The sequence below is a fragment of the Argiope bruennichi genome, chromosome X1, assembly GCF_947563725.1.
Source record: "Argiope bruennichi chromosome X1, qqArgBrue1.1, whole genome shotgun sequence".
Lineage (NCBI taxonomy): Eukaryota > Metazoa > Arthropoda > Arachnida > Araneae > Araneidae > Argiope > Argiope bruennichi.
The window spans coordinates 87,175,371-87,190,735 of NC_079162.1; the positions used below are offsets into that span (position 1 = coordinate 87,175,371).

Genomic DNA, 15,365 nt, shown 5'->3' on the forward strand with positions numbered 1-15,365 from the left:
CTGATATTAATGGTGGATACTTAATCATATTCAAAAACACTCTTTTTTTTCGAGGCTAAATTCCTTAACAACCAAAGCTGAAAAATTATTTAAAACAACACCCATGTCACGCAAAATAAAATGCAAACATGGCACATTTAAAAAGTGCTTTCTAAATAGAGAATAATATTTTTAAACATCAGCATAATGAAGTACAAAAAATAAATAAATCGAACGCGGTGACTCACTAAAAATTCAACACGCAAGTAAAACCTAATTGTGACATCCGCCAAACAAACAAAACGCAAATAATAAAAAAAGTTAGTAAACTATTTTTCACGGTTAAATGATCCGAAATAGGAAATAGAATTTATAAAATTCTGCGTTTATCTATTGTTATAGCGTTGCGCAAATTCAGTTCGCATAAATAATTTTTAATTAGCTTGACAAGCAATTAAAATCAAACCTGATGCTTAATAAACTCATTAGGCGAAAACATTAAAAAATACATCTAAAATTATCCAGAGTTACGTGAGTTTCCTAAAAAATTCTTGGGAAATGATTGCTTCGTATTCTAAGAAGAGTAAAAAAAGACCAAGCGAAACAATTACAGATCCGCATCATAGCATTTGTAATGAAGCAATCGCTTAAAAAAACATCCAGTGTTATAAATAAAATATTTTGTGGCGCAGAAGTTTTTTTACATCTACATAAATTACAAGTCATAATAAGTTTCGGAATTACAAAGAATATCGATAAAAATGGATTACATAAAAAAAAAATGTAAAGCATTTTTTCTGAATATTTTTTACTCACTCTTCTATTTGATTGAGAGAAAAAATACAACTCTAATTTTAGACAAAAAAAAAAAAAAATTGCCGCGGTATCAAAATCGAAAATACATAGCTAACATAGCGTTAGTAAATAATAAATTAAATAATTTCATTTAAATACCAAGAAAATTTAATTATCTGAACTAATAAATATCGAAATATCCGCAGAAGGCGGGGTAAAAATTTATAAATTGCACTTAACAGTAAATGCAAAAGACCGATGTATGAATTTGAAAGATCCAATAAAATGTACAGCTATACAATAAATTCCAGAAGCATTTTAACTTAAAATGAACTAAGCATGACAGATTGGGAATCGTAACAGCAAATTTTCATGTACAAACTTTCAATTCCATTTGGAAACGATTTCTTCGTATTCTGCGAAGAATAAAAAAAAAGACCGCGTGATAATATTCTACAGTATTTAAATGCAAGCAGAGCGTCTAAAACCATGGGTTGTAAAAATGTTGACCTCGCCTTTTTCTTCCAGCTTTTTCAAGCCATAACAAAAATTATTTTAATTTAAAGCTTTCCTTTTAAAATTGTGGTAAAACTATTTTAAATATGATCTTTTCCCTTTATTTACCAATAACTAATGCTACCTCCTCTTAATCCGAAGGGGAAAAAAGTATCAGTACCTGATGTCAAACAGTGACCCCGGATGCACAAACCTAGAACACCGGTCCGAACAGGATGTTAATAAATAACATAATGGGGGGAACAAAAGCAAAAACTTTTTTTTCCTGTTTAAAGTAAAGTTCTAAAAAGTAAGTAATATTTAGGTTTCCAATTAAAAAAGGATCTACAAAATCATATAAAAGGAAAGAATTTTGTATATTTGAAATAGGAATAGTATATATGTTGCGGTTAATACAATTATTATAATAATAACTGGTAAAATAATTAATCGATTTATCATATTGACCAATAAGTATTAATAATAACCGATTGATCACACTGACCTTAAGATACATAAATATTTCACGGTTAAAATTTTGAATAAGAATAAAATGTGCTCAACAACAACAAAAAATAAAATAATAATCAGTAATAATAATCAGTAATAATTATTATTTACAATAATAATTGTAATAATTATTATTGTAAATAATAATTATTTACAATAATTTTTGATTTATCCTTAAGCAAGTTAATGCAATTTGAAGTCTTCCGTTTAGTAACTAAATGCACAAAAGCTGCCCGTTCTTCTAAAATTTTATTTCACGAAGTACAAAACAATAACATTTATCGAACAAGGAAATTTGTTTTCCTTAAAACTAAAAAAAAAAGAAAGAAAAAAGAAAAGAAAAAGAAAGAAAGGAAGGAAGAAATGGATGAAAAAAGATGTTCGACAACTACTGCTGTACAGATACGAACAAATATAATGCATCTTATTTCGAGAACAATAAAAAAAAATGATTCCTCATATATATGTCAGAAAATCATATCAAGCAACTCCCATACAATTCGCCAAAAAAAGCGCTTTACTGCCAAATGTGAATGGGCGAGTGAATACGGGCAAAAACAAAAGTAAACGAAAGTGGTTGTTCCTTCCGCTTCGTGCGTGGAATAGGATGACACGACGTTGGAGCTCGACAACAAAAATTACAGAAATGATGATCGAGCTGCAGCTGATTAATCCAATTTCTATGGTTTTTTTATGAATCCCAAAGATGTAAATTCCGATGAGATGCATACAACAATTTATGATATGTTGGATAAAAAATATTTTATCACATGGTATAACTGGATGATACCCTAAGAAATACGAGATTTCATTTTTCATACTTTTTACTTCCCCTTTCAATTTTAAAACTTAATGAAATTTCTAAATTCTTAATATTTTAAATAACTTCAATGATCGTATAATTTATTCTAATATTTAAACGATTATCTGAATTTACTGAACATATCTTATTAAATGACAAAACATTCTTTTAATCATTAAGCACTTTTAAAATTTTTAAACACCAAATGTTCGATAAAGGAAATAGTGAAACGTTCGCTTAATTAGAACAACTGAAAAAATTACGTTTATAAGTTCAAGGATTCTTAAAATGTTAACCAAATGAGAACATAAACTCTTAAATCATTTTTTAGACTTTCCAATTCCATATTTGTAAAGAAAAGTAAGCAAATAATCTTGATTTAAAGCTCTGAAATTCGTTGGACAAATATTTTAAATTTAATATCTGCATTTATAAACTATTAAAGATTTCATTTCCCGATTTATTTCTTAGTTTCGATTTGGCAAGATTCCCCCCCCCCTTTTTTTTCCTTCCCCTGTTCGAAATGCGATATTGTGAAAGAAAAAAAATTCAAACCGAAATTCCAATAAAGTAACGAAACGTCTCGTTTTTTTTTTTTTAAAAAAATAGCCTGAATTTATATTAAATGGCCGATTTGTACTTATAAGAAAATAGTTTATGTATTAAAAAAAGACGAATCTGAGGAATTTTCTATCCCAACTTTTAGTATTTATAGAGCCTTATTTGAGCAATGTAAATGAACTAGAATGAAAAAGAAAAAATAATGGTTACTGTATTTTTTTTTTTTTTTTTACCCTTTATACCGAAATTACGTGACAGTCACGTCCATGGAAGGACAGAATGTTTGATAATAAAATAAGCAGTTGTTACTTTTAAAGGACAAAAATGACTTTTGCGTAAGTAAATAAAGTTGGGTGATATTGCATCAACCTAATACTTTGTATTACGTACGCAAAAGTATCAGGCGCACAAAACTAATATTGACTAGGAGTATTAGTTACCCAGTATCAGTTCTTACACTGAATTGATAATCCCCTCGACTTAATTCGTTCTCGATTGCTTGATACTATATTAATCTAATTAATACAAAGCGTTAAGTCGACATAGCCAAGTTCGCCCGGTGATACTATCAGTATGTCTTATGTTTTTTTTAACATATATTTTACCCCCTCCCCCATTTATCTCAAGAAACAATCCCCCACAAATTTCGGTGCAAGTGCTGAACTTGTAGCTGATACTGATATCATCTGAGCTGTATCAGACATAAATGGTACTGATACTCGATATCTAACTAGTACCGAGTTTCAATTCGACTGAAAAAAATTCGGTTACTGACTTTATAATGTACAAAAGTATCAGGTACAATCGAATATCAGTATCAAACTGTACCTGATACATCAAAACCGAGAATCATTCCAACTCTATGCGTAGGTATCTCAAATGTCAATGCCATTTTTATATGGACCAAAATAAAATTAAATATCAAAAATAAAATATTCCATTTAAGCAGGAATTTAAATACATACGCAGTTTAAGGGATTAGAAATTAATTTCCGATCCTCGGTGCTTCTCTTTTAATTTTTTTTTCAAAATTATTCAAATTAAATTAAAAATTTACAAATAGTTTTAATTAATAATTTTTTCATTTTTTATGCAAAAATAAATGTTTATTCTTCTAATATCCGAATTATAATTTAATTTTTAAAAACATTATTACAAATAATGTATTTTTTAAATCAAAAATATTTGAATTAAATTAATGATTCGCAGATGGTTTAATTAATATGTTACTCTTTTTATGTAAAAATAAATATGGATTTTCCGTGTACTTAAATTATAATTTAATCTTTAAAAGAAAAATTATTATATAAATAAATCCGTTTTTTAAAAAATTTCAAAGCTATTTAAATTAAATTAACAAATTGCGTCTAATTTTAATATGTTGCTCCTTTTTTAATATAAAAAATAAATGTTCGTTCACCGAATACACGTATCATAATTTTTAAATGAAAAATAATTATAAATATAACAAATTATTATAATTATAAATTATAATTACTGGCATCATAAAAAGAATTTGATTCAACATTTCTAGAAATTCTACATTTTTGAATTTGTAATTGCATACAAGAATAAAATTGGTATTATTATCGTAAAAACAATTTAAATAAAATACATTTTGTCATCTTGCAAAACTGATAATGATTGTTCACAAGAGCAATGTTTCTTTAAGAGATTTATTAGAGAACAAACATTATTTACATTCAAAAATATCTAATTTTGATCAGAAAGTTGGGCAGTGGACTAAGCACACGGTATCATCTTATTAAAAAATTTGAAACACCTGCCTAAGCTGTCATTAACATAACACCTGCTTTCTACAATTTCTTTTTGATTAAAATATCGTGAACGTTTGCTTACATATTTAAACAATTATCAGTAGTTTTCTTTAATTTCCGATATAAATACTGTTTCATTGAGTTAAAACAAATTATTTGTCCTTATTACAATTCAAAAATTTAAAACTTTTAGTTTTTTTCAGATGATAGTCGTGATTTCAATTATTCATAACCATAAAATTTACATTTATAACAATTTTTCTTTTAAAAATTAACTAGTAATTCAAATATAGGGAAAATGAATATTTATATCTGTGTAAAAAATGAAAAACTCATTAATCAAGAAACTAAATTTGACTATAACAGTAGTAAAACTAATTTGACTGTAATTTAATAACTGTAAATTTTTAATTCAATTTGAATAATTTTGAAAATAACTCAAAGGAAAGAAAGAAAAATGGCGCAAACCAGGATCGCACTTTTTCCTGTTTTTCCTTTTTTGTTTTCTTTTTTTCCTCCCGTTTACGAAGTCATTATCTTGGTAATCATGCCACTGGTAAGCTAATAGCGGTGACAAGTTACTAGTATATAAGCTATGCACAAAGTTTGAAAGCTGTTTTCTCGGAAATGGCTGGGAATTGCGCTTTAATATTTTAATGAAGGATTATTCTAAAGGTTTACTACCGCTTAACTAAACCCTTAACCGAACTCAATTTTCTAACCCGCTCCCTCCCCGTGGATTGAAATGCACAAATCCCTTTGATGTTTGGACCATTATTGGTTCATTTGTGCATTGTATTTCATACGTAAATTTGTTTCCTAGCAAATTATTTTCCCTTTTCGTTAGCATTTTGATGCATATAAAATTTACTGGAATTAGACAGATTATCATTTAAAATCAGGCGATTATTTAAACTGAACAACAAACATCTCGAATTCTGAAATAATTTTAATAATTTAAAATTTTAAAAAGTCATACTGAAACTTTAAAATTAAAACTCAAACTTTAAGTATATCTTAAATGAGTAATTTCGAACTCTTTAACGTATAAGCAACAATACTTTGGTATATAGCAACAAAATCTACATAGAAAAAAAGTAGCAAATTTTTATTTTATTTCACTTTATATTGCACAAAAAAAAGTTTTAAAAAAAAGGGCATAATGCGACATTACACTTTTATTTCTTAATAGTATAAAATGATCTTCTTCTAATGGAAACAAAGATTTGCGGCAATATTCTGATCTTTCCGTCCATAAAATTTCAAATGCTTATCATCCAATCTATGAGAAATTAAAGAAAATCTGATAAGATATTTGAAATATTTTTAATATGAAACAACTTCTTAAAAATTTTTAATTATAAAATTATATTTCACGAAATCTTATTTGAAAATAACGTTAAACCCATTTTTATTTTATGCATTTTTTATTTCTTTTAAAATACATTTTGTTAATTATTATTTTTTAACCCCTGATATGCAACAGAATGAAGATAAAACTACCAAAAATGAGTTCTGATCAATCCGGCAATTCTTACACAAATCGTATGAAACATATTAAATATCTTTAGAAACTATTACAAGATCATCCATTAAAAAATAAAACAACTTATTTTAATTATTTTCATATAAGAGAAAGTAAAAACTGCTTCAATTTTCTTCTAACATTTCTCGTTTTTTTCTTTTCTAATTATATCCATTTCCTCATGACCATAAATTGTATGTTTTTTATTTAGCTTTCATAATTTTTAAAAATTTATTCTTTAATTCTAATTCTCAGAATGTAAGTACTTCTTTTTAATGAAATGGATCACTTTTTGTGTTCGTGTTATGATTACATTAAAAATGTAATTTCCCATCTAATTCACGTAATATAATATAGTTTAATTTAATTATAATGGCGTCCCGTTTCAAAGCAACACTAGGGCTATTTTGGGACGGACCTCTTAATTCTGAACCGCGGTCAGATTAACAGGACTGCACCTGAGCTGGCACTCCCATCTCCAAACTTCCGCTTCAACCAACAGGAGGACGTTTGGCCCCAAAAGATTTAACGTGCACCAGACTCGCTTACACGACGGTTACGTAAAATACTACAATATTTCATTAAACAAAAAAATTACCAATTTTTTTAAAAAAAATTTCCTTTAATTATAATTTATACATTTACCATCTTTTCAAACTATTGCTCTTTTTGCTCCAAACTCAAGCAGTACTCAACAAATGCTCTGAACTAGTGAGGGACAAATTATGGTCCACAACAGATTTTAAAATAGTACAAATATTTTATGGCTATAAGAAGAACAATATTTAAAGTAAAATAATCACTTTAAGAAATGCAGTAACAGCTTCATTCATCTCATAAGTATTTTTAAAAAAATAACTCAAATAATGTTTTTTGAATCCTTACTGGATTTTATAAAAAATTATATTGACCTGTTTATTTTTTCCTTCATCCTCTCTTAAAAACATTTGCACACCAGTGCTCTCAATAAATAAAAAGCCAGTTAAAAATGTTTTCTATGTTCCATACACTTGATAAAATTTGTAAAATTGTACTGGAAATTTCATGAAAATATTCTATTGTCATATTTCAAATAAACTGCAATAACTCAAAACAATAAATTTTAATTTACTTGAATATCAAAATAAAATCCCATTTCAATCAATCAATGTCAAAATGAATACACTTCATGGAAAATAAAGCTTTGTAAGAATTTCTCTTGATAAGGAAAAATATTTTTTAACACAAAAATTAAAAATGAATTCTATTTGAAATGTTGTGCAAGTTATTGCTTTTTTCAGATATTTAAAGAAGACAAGTGATTGAAAATGATTTTTTTTTTATTATTATTAAAATATCTGTGATTATTTCTTATTAGACCTAAATTACGTGAACAATCATCATTTGTCAAATAATTCTGTTTAAGTGCATTAAAGCGCTATTCTTATAACTTTTTTCAAAAGAATATTAAAGTTTTAAAAACAGTTGTAAAAATGAAACATATCAATTATCAAACTTTAATGATAATTATTAATATATTCCTATTAATTCTATAATTCTAATTATTCCTATATTTATGTAAATTGTAATTATTCCTATAATTATAACTGTTTCAAATTTCTATTCATATAAGAAACAACAAAATATGTGAATTCATATAAGAAACAACAAAAAAAAACATATAAATAATTTATATTAACTTTAAAAAGTGCAACGACAATGAAAACTAAAGAAATATAGAACAAATAAATTAACATTTAGAATGATGCCCCGAGATTTTTCATTTCAGATCTGTAACTAGCATGCATACTCTATGCATATCTTCATATAATGAAATCTTTCACTATCAAAAGGCATTCATATAGAGCAATAAGTTGCCAATAAAGCGCCAAGTAAAACTGCTTTACATTTGTAAGTTTTGTTTATATAAAAATGAGCATATAAAAATGGACTACATTTTTTATAAGCTCATAAAATAAATTGTTGTATCATTTCAAATTTATTTATTACATATGTCCAGAGAATAACTAAATCTTACTCATCTAAATATGAAAACAACAGAAAATGTCAATAATCTCCATATGCAATAATGGTATATTAATCAAAATTCAAACTCTGATTAATCTGATCCATGGGAATCTATTTATGACATCAAATAAAGGTGTTGTCATAGAAAATTTCAAAGCTTGTACAAATTTTAACATGTATAAAATTTATTATGAACATTTTAGGGATAGCATATTTTACTAGCATTACCAGCTTTAAAATGACACTTTTAGTTTTCATAAAGATGATCTAAAGCAGAATAAAAGATGGTCCTTTTTTTTTCCCTGTGACTGCACATATACAATAGTTAATTGTTTGGAGTTTTATACTACAATGGTCAGATTTAAATATGTATTGCCATTATTGTATACACATATTTAATATCTATTTTAAAATAGCTATCACAAAACCGTTCTAATATTTTCTCTAAAAAAAAAACAGCATAGTGTAAGAGCATAACCACTAATTCATCTATAAGAATTTACAGACATAAGCTACAATTGCATTTGAAAAAGAAAATAAATTAAATTAATCACCTAAAGCACTTTTTTAAAATTCTGAGGCACATTAATAAATAGTAGTAATCCGCAACTGTCTCAAAGCCTTATGTAACAACTTAAGTAAAGAGAAATAAACAAGTAGCTTCTTAAAATTTTAAAAAAGGGGGTGGGGTAGGGAGAAGTAAAAAATTGCAAATGATTAAACAAATATCTCCAAGATAGAAAATGCACATTTTAAAAAGATGAAACCTTGACTTATATATTGTGAGAAAAACAAAATTTTATTATCTCCAACAGTTTCCCAAATCCTTTATGAAATTCAAACTTCAGTTCAATTCAATTCAGTTCAATTCAACTCATCCAGTGTCTGGAATGCTGCATAACAATGATGATAGGCTACAGTGGTACCATTATTTACGAAGGCGTATTGAACATAAAGAAGGAATATCCCTTCAATGCAGTCATATCTTCTTTACCAATAAGAATTATTTTAATTTCACAAACAATTCTCAATGCTAGTTGATACAGAAAGAGAAAAGGGCACATTTCCACCCATTCAGGGATCATTGATGAGTTATCCCCCCCCCCCTCCCTGTTCACCTGTTCCAAGGCACAATACTTTATGAGTAAATAATGACTCATCACAAAGGTCTTCTAATGTTCGGGAGTTTCTGAAAAGTGAAGACGTACATCAAATGGATTGGAGCATTCTTCCCAGATTTAAATGCAACTGAACACATTTGGGATGCTTTGAGAAGATGTATGTGGCATGATCAAAGTTTCAGAAATCCAAAAGACAACTTATACAGATACTCAATGAGGAACAGGCACTCTTCCCACAAGAATTGCTGAATATTATTTTGAGTATGAACAGATGCAAAACAACCACTGCAGTAAAGGGAGGTAATATTCCTTACTAAGGAACATCTGTTAGTTGTTCTCCTTAATGTCCAGACATTGTTTTTTACAACTGCAATTCTGCCAATAAAACTTTTTTTATCCTTTGTTCCCTGATGTACGTTTCCTATTCATTTTTTTCACAAAATTTTTTTCATCTTTTTAAGTACAGTATTTGCAAGTATCTGCAGGGTGCACATTGCACCCCTGCAGTATGAATTTCACATCTTCAAATTGACCTTTTGCAAAATTATAACTATTTCAAAAATGATTTTTCAATTTTGTACACTAATCTATGAGGCCGGGATAGCCTGGTTGGTAGAGCGTTGGATTCGCGTCCCTTAGGTTGCGAGTTCGAACCCCGCCGGCCGAAGATTCCCCGCGTGCTTGGTGACTGACGCGCGTATAAATCTGTGGTGGTCACAAAGTCCTCCATGTCGAGAGTAATACCACTGGGGGTACTGGATCAGGGGTGATCGTTCTCTGATTCAGATCTAAATTACGATCTGTGGATGAGTGAATGAAATGCGAGAATGAAGTCCGCCCCGTAAAAAGGTTGTAACGTGTGTGTAGTCAAGTCGTACTCTTGGCCCTAGTTGGCTCTACGATAAAAACAAGAGGCGCGCTCCCCCTTAGGCTTAAATCGGCTGTCTTCGAACAACGGGCTTATCCGTGGCAAGTTCCATAAGTAACAACAACACTAGTATATACAAATGTAAAAAACAGATTACTCTTATAATTTTCCCTTTAATTTTTACAACTCCTTAATTGATTTGATAATTTAACCCAGAATCTTTCAGTAGTTTCCAAAATAATTGGCACTGAATGATACCCAGCGAAAACGTTTTTTTAGAATAGAAATCTAAATTAGACATTTTTAGTTTCATGTTCATTTAAGAAAAGTTCAAGAATGAACCAAAATAATTATGTTTAAAAAAGTCCTTTATATTTACTCCCAAATAAACCTTGGAAATACCAATTTTAAGTTTCTTCGTTATTCTCAACATATAAAGCAAGAATTATAGGTGATTTGATTTCCATTATATGTTGTTTAAATTTTAAAAACAAATCGAATATCCTTACAAATTTCAATAGTTAGTATTAAGTAAAAATATACTTGATCAGAATTATTTATCAGTGCAGCTGAAAATTATAATTATGTGGCAATTTAACATAGCTTCTTTATATGTAAAATGTAATTTTCAAAATACATTTTCCACCAAACCAAAATTAATATCAGGCAGTAATATTCTATGTGACGATTAAATTTAATAGCTTTTTGTAGAATGAATCACAAATAAGAAAATGGACTTGCAAAATTTTAAATTTCTACTTCATTTTTAAATATGGCTCAAAACTTGAAATTTTAAATATGACATTAAAATCATATGCCAGCATTTAATCCATTCATAAATTTTATGTTACTTCATTTGTCCATATTTTTACTTAATTATACTTTTGCAACTCTTCATTTTTATTTCATTAAAATAACTTATCAAAAACTTTCTTTCTAAATTATTATTATTTATCAATCCAAGATTTTCCAGAACATTCAGCAATGATAATCAATTTAGTATGAGTAAAATCAATTTTGTTCAAACGTTTTCAAAATCGAATCTGTTAACCAAGTTGATTGTTCAATTCTTCTCTGCTTCTCACATTATAATTATTTTGGAAAAAAATATCTATCAGTACCTAATTATTAACCTGAAAAATATGCTTAGTTTTCAATAATTCAATCAATATTTTTTATTCATTGGTAAATCATTTGTTAAATTGTGATAAATCCCCCCCCCCTAAAAAAGGTGAAAATGGCAGTATTCTGAACACTTAAAAATTTCATGACATATCTTTGGAACTACTAAACTGAAATAGTTTAAATTTTGCATAGCAACACTTCAGTTGTTGCTTTTTCAATTGGCATCAAAATCCTTAAGATACAAATTTAATAATTAATTAAAATTACAGTACAACATTAAACTTGTAAAAAAAGGTATATTTTTTATTAGTCATACAATAATTTCATGCCAAACAAGAATTATTGCAATCCAATCATCTAGAAATATGAAGAAAAAATAGTAACCTTCATTTAATATTGGAAGATATAAATTTCAACTATTTATAATTCTTCATCCACTTCTTTGAAATGGTAAAGTTTCAAGTGTGGTCACATCCTATTTAAATTTGTAGAATTTAAATTGCATTGCAAACTAGGAGTTGCTATTTCATAAAAGTACAAATTTTCATTTGAAGACAACTCCAGCATGAACTAAAATTATACATGTTTTCAGAGACTATTTTTCTAGGATGACAGAAGGCTTTGGTTTTTAAAAAGCGATAATTAATCTTATTAATGAGCAGCATTTGGATATTTTTTTGATGAACCATATTTCTTTTTCAAACTAAAGAATCTTTTCTTTATATAATAAATATTATTTAATTAAATTGCCTTTGTTTTGAATAAGTTAATTTTTTATGCTAAAGAATTTAAATACCTAAGCTAGCACCTCTCAACCTGAAAGTCGAGAGTGTTTAAAAGGAGGTACAAAGAAAATTAAAAGTGTTGCACCTGTTTATACACTGCCTGATTTTCATAAACAAAATACTGTATATAAAATTCTCACTTATGTACAAAATAATTATTTCGTTCATAGACAATCTTTTCGTTCTTTTGCAAATTAAATCAATTTACCGTAATCCCTTGAATTTTAAATAAATCATATTCAATGAAAAATCCACAATATAAAGAGTCCTTAACAAGCTGAATATCTGTTAGTTTAGCATATAATATTCTAAGTCATGAGAAAATAAATAAAATATTAATTTTGAAAAGCCATTTAAGCACACGAAAGTTAAAAGCATTTTGTAAAATGAGATAAAATATCCATAAAACAAATTAGTTTAATAAGCTTTTGCCAACCTTACACTGAAGATCCTTCTTTCAGATCTATAATTAATATTTCAATAGCGTTTGCAATATATTAAATAAATGTCTCCAATTAGAAAAGAATCTTCTTGGATTCTAATCCAAAAAACTTCCAATTTTAAATTTTTGCAGCATAAATTTGTATGTTCATCAACTAGTTAATCATTCTGAAATAATTTTTTCCTAATGCTGTGTTTCTTCCTTGTTTATATATCAACGATAGTGAAAAAGTTACCTTGAAGTTTAGAATACTCATTATCAGAATCGCTACTACTTTCAGGAAGGTCTGGCATTGCTATAAATTTCACTTGCACAGGTTCACCTATAGGTATAGGGAAAGAAATCATATTGCAGAGATGGTAACGTGCAGTCAAAATAATTTCATGCAAAGGATAGACGAATAATAGATTTCTATCACATCAACTAAACTAAACAAACATGCAAAATAAAATACTAAAAGAATATAAATGTGAAACATACAAAACAAGCTTGGAAAATTTTTAAAAATACTATGATATTAAATAAAGAAAAAAATTGGGGTGTAAACAAGGGAAACATGTTCCAAAAAATATTTATCACAGTCTATTAATACTGTGCTAATTTAATATATTTAATCTTTATGCAATATTCAAACTAAAAATCTAATGCAAAAGAAATGTGCTTTGAAATAGCTTTCAAAGATATGAAAATAAAATAATTATATAAAATAAATACAAATATACAAATGAAAAACAAAATTAATAATGCAAAAAGAACATACTACATACATTAAAAGAACATGTTAACTTTCAATGGAAGGCAGAATCTAGACTAGTATTTGGCAACAAATAATAAGCTAGTAAAGGAAAAGAAAAAAAAAAAGATACTCAAGGCATCTATTTTGAAAATTAATGTGTTTCTGCATGGGCAAAGTTTATTTAACATGCCATATGAATAATCAAATCTTAATTCTGTGATGTAAAACTAAACTAGCAGGATAGCAAGATATGAAATAAGAGACTTAAATCAAATGTCATGCTCTACATGCAAAAGCAGATATTTTTTCTAATACCTGTAATACTATTAAAATCCCATCCAAATAACAGAAAGAATTTCTCATTTTAAAATACCTGAATAAGATGAATAATGCATAATTAAATTAACATGACAGTGTGCAAATGCAAACTGGATGCATCACCTCACTGATCGATAAAAAGATTTTACAACCTACATTAAATATGCTAAATTTAAAATAAAATGATATTTTATTTCTTCATTTTTAAATATTTATGCAGCAAATTTTTTTATTATTATTATGATTTCAGTGCACTGTAGTTAAAACTTTAAAGTTAGAAACTTTTGTATTTTTGATTATATATGTATATTTTTAAAAATTGTACCCAATTTTTCGATGTTTCTGTAATTACCTAACTGCAATAGACACATCCTTAAAAAAATAAGAAAATTAAAACCTCTCTTACATTATCTACCATCAAACAATAGTAACCTCTTAAAAAGTGGTAAAATTTAATTGGAACAAAATGCAACAGAATTAAGACATTTTCTGAACATTGTTCATTTTAGGGATAATAAGGAATAAGTCTGGCAATTATAAAAGCTATTTTTTTTTTCTTCTTCAATTATACCTGTTATTTGGGATAACTTGAAACAAAAACAAAAATCTCTTGTATAGTAGTTTCACTTTGTCAGCAATTTAGAGTCGTACCATATCTTGAAAGTTATGACTACAACTTTTTTTTACAAGCTGAAGGTCTTGAAGAATTAGTCATGCAACTTTTATTTATTAGTTTCGGACTGTAAGAACTATTTTAACATCTTTAATATTTAACATATATTTCTAAAGCTAAATTACATTCTGATTTTTAATCTCACTTCTTATTAGATTGATACTGCACATTATTACAAAAAAATAACCTGTAAACATTATTTTTAACTCAGAAAAAAGCATTGAATTATATTACTCTTATATTTTTTCATTATAATGCTCATTAGAAATTTTTTAAAAAGGTTTATATCATATATAGCTATTATTTTTTATTTTGTCTACAGGGATTTCTTTGACAACCACCTCCAAAGAAAAGTTACTTTTTCACCTTTCTAATGCAGATAGTTATTAAGAGTTAGGCAATATTTTTTTTAAAAAAATAGTAATTAAAATATCTACAGAGCCATTCATATTAAATTGAGAAGACTAAGCAATAATTAAACATATCAGAAATTTATCAGGCAACCAGTATAATATTTTTCTTATTCAGAGTATAGAAGAGAGAAGGGGAAAAACTATGAGATTGAAGAATGTCAAATATTGACAGCATGAATTTTAGGATATAAGGAAATGAATTATATTTCAAAAATGAATAACAGAGGAATATAAATAAATGTAAACATTTTCATGGTCATTTTCACCAACTGTTTCTATTTTTTTTTTAAATCCCCCATATTTGGCATCTTTGTTATCACTTTCCCCTCTCTATCATGCTTTGATAAGAGATATTTTCAATTCAAACTACTTAGCACAATGAATTGTAAATACATCTGCCAAAAGTTCCAAAGGGAAAAATCTTAATTAGTG

The 15,365-nt window shown here is 27.3% G+C and overlaps 1 protein-coding gene across 2 annotated transcripts in view; it reads right to left on the reverse strand.

Annotated features, from left to right (window-relative positions):
• Positions 1 to 15,365, reverse strand: part of LOC129958185 (H(+)/Cl(-) exchange transporter 3-like) — a 96,091-nt gene that overhangs the window by 71,548 nt on the left and 9,178 nt on the right. The window contains exon 3 of one of the 2 annotated variants that reach the window (XM_056070454.1): positions 13,029 to 13,115. The exons of the other annotated variant lie outside the window; for it this stretch is intronic. Within the exon in view, the coding sequence (XP_055926429.1) occupies positions 13,029 to 13,115 (87 nt within the window). The remainder of the gene's footprint in view (positions 1 to 13,028; positions 13,116 to 15,365) is intronic. 2 annotated transcript variants of the gene reach the window in all.